The sequence below is a fragment of the Halyomorpha halys genome, unplaced genomic scaffold, assembly GCF_000696795.3.
Source record: "Halyomorpha halys isolate HHAL.00 unplaced genomic scaffold, Hhal_1.1 Scaffold351.1, whole genome shotgun sequence".
In the NCBI taxonomy this organism is placed as follows: Eukaryota; Metazoa; Arthropoda; class Insecta; order Hemiptera; family Pentatomidae; genus Halyomorpha; species Halyomorpha halys.
In genome coordinates this window covers 262,449-269,279 of record NW_027109375.1, presented here as the reverse complement: position 1 = coordinate 269,279, position 6,831 = coordinate 262,449, and the positions used below count along the sequence as shown (strand labels likewise).

The window sequence follows — 6,831 nt, the reverse complement described above, 5'->3', positions numbered from 1 at the left end:
AAAAATAATAATAAAAATAACTGAAAGGACTTTGAAGTGAATAACAAAGCTAAAACTTTACAATCAGTGTATTAATATAATGATGAGAATAAAACAAGATGATATAAGAATACATAAAAATAAGGATCTAGTAATATCTAAATAAATAATATCTTTAATTATGAGAGATAGTTGACCATGGATGATGTACGAGGAGAAGATGGTTGGGGTTGCGGTCAAAATATAACACAAATAAGTTGAAATAACTTATTTAATCTTACCAACGTTTCGACCAGAATTTCTAGCTTTCATCAGGGCTAAGAACAGAACAAGATTACAACTAATTAATACAGAAAATATAAAAGAAAATACAAACTGAATGACATAAAATGAATAATTTTACAGAATAGAATTAATAAAATGAAGTGATGAGAGAAGTGGGAAATAAAATGTATACATAGCTAATTGAAAAAGTGAAGTTATATAATGCAAAGAAGTATGAACATATTAGTTATTAATAATTTAAAAATTGAAATATGGAATGAAAATATATTTAACCATAATAATTGATAAAGATGCAAAATATAAGTAAAGTTGAACAAAAGAAATGAATAGAAGAAAAAAAAATTTTGAAAACAACAATAATAATATAGTGAACATAACTAATAACGTAGGTAAGGAAAATGGAGAAAAGAAGGGGTGGTAAAGTAAAGAAAGGAAAAAAAAAAAAGAGAATAAAACGAACCTTTCAAGCTAACAGGTTCATCTTATTCTCTTTTTTTTTTTTATTTATATTATATTAGGACATTAAAATAGTTATAAACTATTTGTTCTTTTTTGACCGCAACCCTGACCATCTTCTCATATACCCAGTTAAATATTTCATTTTTAATTTTCTCTGTTGCCGATTTATTTATTAGTTCTTTTGGTAAGTGATTGAACAGATATGATACCATATAGTTTGAAGTACATTTACCAAATATATTGTTATTGGGTGGTTTGACAAATTTAATTTTTTCTCAAAAAATTTTAGATATATTATTTCTTTTCTAAATATATTACTATCCATAATTTTTATGATAATTCTGTAAAAATAAAATAGTGTAGGTGTAAAGTACCAACAATTTTAAGATTTTCTGCTTTATTATTGCAGTGTGTTATCGTTCTTAATGTTCGATGCTGTAGATTTGCAAGTTTTGATAAATGACTATCAGCACTGGCACCATAAAATTCAATCCCATATCGATATATATTGATTCAAATAGTGCTTTGCACATCATTATTGAGGCTTCTCTGTTAAATACAAATTTGAGGTAATAAATTTTATATGACCATACTCTTAATCTCTTTGAAACATGGGGTTCCCAAGAAAATAAAAAGATATTTATATTTTTCAACAACATTTAATGTTTTAAAACAACATATTTTTGTATTATTAATGTTTGTGAGACAGTCATAGTCATGGGATTTAGTTTCAGGGTTGTCTCCAGTAGGCATATGGAATGATTTTATCATCATAATGAATTTCACCTCTAATTTCATCATTTTAGTAGTTTTGTTAAAAAATATATTTCTAATAGATTCATTAGTTTTTATAATTTTGTATAATATTTTGTCTCTATTATGCAAACAAATTTAGTACAACAAAATGATATTAAAATCATTTTGTTGTACTAAATTTGTTTGCATAATATTTTGTCTCTATTATAATTTTTTTTTAATTATTTTATAAACTGCTCGATATCATATTCTAGGTTTTGGAGAGATCTTGGGAAGTGGTGGACGGAGTGAATGTTTCACTGAGACTATGGGACACCTTCGGCGATCATGAGAAAGACAGGAGGTTTGCTTATGGAAGGTAAATTTTTGTTAGTTACCAGTTTTACTGTTGGTATTAAGGTTGATATTAAAGTTTAAAACAAACTGAATGTCATCCTCAACATTACTCTATGAGTGAGTTGAAGAGTAAGAATGAATTAAACTTTTCGATATTTCTTCTCCATATGTATACATTGTATTTTCAGATGAAAGTAAAATATGACATTCTATTCATTAATAAGAAAAAGATCCAAAAATGCAAGAAGAACAGTTCTAGTATAACACCATCATAATCTCAACAATGAATTTTCAAAATTCACTATAAAATTTGCATCTTTAGTCACCAAAGTACCCAAACAGTATTACGATGAACATTCCAGGAATTCAAAGAAACAGCAGCTAAACTATGCCTCAGGGTTAATGAAAATATTACTTTGTACATAAAAAGTTGAAGAAGAGAAAAGAAAGGGTACATTGAAGTAACTTTCAAAGATTACAGTTTTAGTTCTGTAAACCAGTTTCAGTACTTGGGAAGCCTCATTACAGACAACAATGAAGTAGAGCGCAAAATACAGACCAGGATAGCAGTGGGAAATAGTTGCTTTTTCTCATTGCAAAGATTATTGAAGTTTAGAGCACGTTCTAAAAGAATGTAAGTTATAATCTGCAAAACCCAACAATAGTTGTGTGTGATGTAAAACGTGGTCCATGAAAACCCTTGGACTAGAAAATCAGAAAGGATACTCTTCTCCTATGAGAGAAAGGTTTTAAGAAGAATATGAGATGGAGTTGCTGAAAATGGATCATGAAGAAGAAGGAGATATGAGGAGATCGTGGAACTGTTTGGAGAACCCAACATCATGGCTTTAGTGAAAAGAGCCCAAATAAGATGGATAGGAAATGTGAATTAAATTTTGATCAAAGAATACCCAGGCAGATGCTTTATGTCCCATATGTCAGGAGTGACTAGAAAAGGAGTCATTAAAAAAAAAGTCATCTGGGATGCCCAAGATCTGTTGAACACCCACAACTTGCAAGCGACGAAGGACCGCATCAGCCTGTAGCGCCAAGGAGTCAGTTATTTAATGTTTTGTCCCACAATCTTTTTACATTATAATTTTGTATTTTAACCTTAGTATCGTACTCCATATGTTTTATGTACATTCTCTTTTTATCTTGTATGTATTATTCTACATTATTGTTTGATGTCTTCTTTTATTTCATGTTTTTATAATTGAAGGGGTGAGTGGATGGAGGGATTAGCAACATTTTTTGATTTTTTAATCTTTTATTTGGATGAAGGGCTTAGGTGTATCTTTTAGGTTAGGTGTTAGGTATCTTGCTAGTGTGAGGTATTCTAACCTCAAAATCCATTTAATAACTGAGATAACTAGATGTAGAAGGGGCCATTTACACTTCAAACCATAACAAACTCCAACAAAAAAAAGAAAATTGAAGCTTGTTTTCTTAAAATTTACTATTTGTAACATAACCCCTTCATCCACATACCCCTTTAATTATAATATCTTACGATAATTTGATATTTATAATATCTTTAACTTATCATAATGCTAATACTATTTAACAGCCATTTGTAACTTATTCCCCATTCATGTTGCCTTACTTTATGTCTCTTCACTCTTTTGTTTACTTACCAGGTATGAAATTAGTATCCTGATTTGTTCATTATTTTAATTTATTTTTCCCTTGTTATATTTACCATCTCGTCATATGCATGCTTCTTCATTATGTTTTTCCTCTTTTTAATTTTCTATTATGGGGGTCAGGTAGCAGCGTGGTAACGCGCCAGTCTACCAACCCGAAGGCTACAAGATCAAGTCCCCGGCCCTACCCGGGATTTTTTCAAGCATATAAATATGCAATACTCACTCACAACTTCCCCCGGGCATTTGTGAGGCCCGTAAGCTAATGGGTGGCACTCACTAAAATAGGCGTGGGAGTGACGAACCCACCCTATGAAAACCTTGTCATGAGACACATGATGTATTTTCTATATACATCACTTGGTCCTCTATGGTCTGTCGCGCCAATAATAATAATAATAATTTTCTATTATATGCGTTTTTACCTTTACTTATAATCTATTATTTTTTTCAGTATTGCTCTAGCTGTACATTTGGTTAATAATATTTATCATTGCATATTGTAATATTCAAAAATTATTTAAATAAAAAAAATGGAATTTGATATTTTTAACTTAATTTTCATATCTAAAAGATAGCTTGGGTTCAAATGAAAAGCTTTAATATTTAACAGATTGGAGAATTTTATAAAATAATACTCTTAATCTCAGAGCAGGTTTCTAGGCAATCAGAAACTGATACTTTACTACTAATAACATTTAAACTTAATTAATATCTCTTTTACAAATGTATCCAATTTTTTTTAGAACAAAACTAACCGATTTCATAGAATCTTCTTTTGATGATTTTCTTTGTCTTCTTAATCAACTAACCAACACTTGCTGTAAACAATCTTTCAGCAAACAAACACTAACGAAACAAAACCTTGGTGCTCTAAAAGTTTTTTACTCACAATCCACCCAAGTGTGTTGTTTGGCGATACAAACAAAGAATCCTTTTTTCTTCGTGGGTGACTCTCCGATGTCTCCTTTTTCAAAATGTTTGCCCTTGAGCTAGACAAGAGATGATGAAGACCTCATCCAGGAAATATCATTCCTTGCCCGCACCTAAACAACAAAATGTCCTCTAAAAGCTTTCTTCCTTCCCCTTCTCTAGATGTTTGTTCTCACTCGTGTGGCACTATGGTTTTGAGTTTTTTCTTATAATTTACTTTATGAATAATTTTCTTTAATACATGTTCTTAACTTCTATTTCTTCTTAAATTTACTGTAACTACAATTATGATGGGAAGTTAAAATAAAGTTTTTAAAACATTTGAATCTGCTCAACATGGCCACGATTCAACAAACTTTTTGCAGGACTCACGCCACCATCTTGGCTATGCATGATATCTTTTGTGACTGCATATTTTACTGATGAAAATCGGTTAGCTTGCTTTTAGGTTTAATACTACAAATAAATATATTGAAAAGATAAATCACATAAAACCAACTAAAAATCATTTATATATTAAAAAAATAAATATTTAATCATAAAAGAGGACATTACAATATATTATTTATACTTTACTCTGTTCATCTTCTTTCCATTATTTTTTAATTTACACTTTTCATTTTTATATAATTTTTACGATATTTTTTAATTATATATATATTTTATTAAATTGGAAACCTTCTGAGGAGATATTAATTTAATAGGCAATTAATAAATTTCCAATATTCCTGTTGCATTTGCCATACCCCTTCTATTTTACTTTTTATAGATAGAATTATTTTCTTATCAATTTTTTATGCTGACATGATTTACTTAATATTTTTTTATAAATTATCTTTTAACTGTATTATCTATTTTTATTTTTCCTTATTAGCTGTTTTTAACAAATATACATAAAATAAATTATAGTTGAATCTAGAAAACATACTATTCCTTTTATTAATTATATTGGTTTGTCACAGGTCAGATGTTGTCCTACTATGCTTCTCTCTTGCCTCTCCCAATTCATTACGGAACTGCAAGGCTATGTGGTATCCAGAAATCCGCAAGTTTTGCCCACATACTCCCGTCATCCTCGTTGGCTGTAAGAATGACCTCAGGTTCATGTACAGAGACGAAGCATACCTAGACTTTTTCCGAGAGAGGAGTCCTTTCCTTAGGTATAATATTGAAGGAAGCAGTTATAGAAAAATAAAAAGGTCTTTTATAAATTTTATCAATTCACTAAAAACTATTTTCTAACCTTAGATTTTAAAAATTTATTATTAATAATTTTGGAAAAGCTTCTATGGATTTTCTTAACTCATTAATTATAATGTTACCACTGTGGTTTTATGAAGGAGAAGAAAGAAGGATCAAATGTAAAAACAAGAGACAAATTTTATTTATAAATAGATACCACAATCTATATACTTTAATTTTTTTTTAGATTGTATAGTACGAAGTATAATAATTGTGTATAAAAAGCTTCAAAAATTTAATTATTTCACTTTTGCTTCTTTTTCACTTTTAGGTTCATTTCTATAATGAGAATCTCTTTTACTATGATTAAAAAAATTTAAAATTAAACATTTACAAAAACATATTATATATATACATAGAGTTGACTGTATAATTTAAAATATGAAGAAGATGGTCAGAGTTGCAGTAAAAACAAAAAAAAATAGTCAAAAACTATTTGTCCTTTTTTGACCGCAACCCTGACCATCTTCTTCATTTTTATAAAAACATTGTATATAAATAAAATTAATAAATACAGTCTGTCATATGCATGTATTTTTAAAAAAAATTATTTTATACTAGTATGAAAAAAATCCTGAACAAATCCAAATTATCATCAGAAAATTGATAATAAAAATAGGAACTTAGTTCCTACAGATAATTTTATAAACCACTTTCAAATTTTTATTTTTATAAATTTTGTACTTCATGTTATTTTACAAGTTATCAATTTTATTTTTACTTTCTTATCCCAATTCATATTCTGGTACATCATAGTATTTAAAGTTTCATAATCATGAGAGATAGTTGACCGTGGATGACTTATACGAGGAGAAGGTGGTTGGGGGTGCGGTCAAAATATAACACAAATAAGTTGAAATAACTTATTTAATCTTACCAACGTTTCAGCCTGAATTTCTAGCTTTCATCAGGGCTAAGAACAGAACAAGATTACAATTAATTAATACAGAAAATATAAAAGAAAATACAAACTGAATGACATAAAGTAAATAATTGTACAGAATGGAATTAATAAAATAAAATTGATAAAAGAAGTGGAAAATAAAATGTATATATAGGTAATTGAATGAGTAAGTAAAATAACATAATTAAGGAAATAAAATAAAAATCTGAAGTTATATAATCCAAAGAAATATGAATATTTTATTTAAAAACAATTTTGATCCTTTTTCTCAACTTTATTCTTTTTAAAACT

General features: G+C 28.4%; 1 protein-coding gene across 1 annotated transcript in view; it reads left to right on the top strand.

Moving 5' to 3' along the window:
- The window catches only part of RhoBTB (Rho-related BTB domain containing), a 161,069-nt gene that overhangs the window by 83,410 nt on the left and 70,828 nt on the right, over nucleotides 1-6,831 (top strand). Inside the window, exons 4-5 of the mRNA XM_067047563.1 lie at nucleotides 1,734-1,837; nucleotides 5,357-5,554. Coding sequence (XP_066903664.1) covers nucleotides 1,734-1,837; nucleotides 5,357-5,554 — 302 coding nt within the window. The remainder of the gene's footprint in view (nucleotides 1-1,733; nucleotides 1,838-5,356; nucleotides 5,555-6,831) is intronic.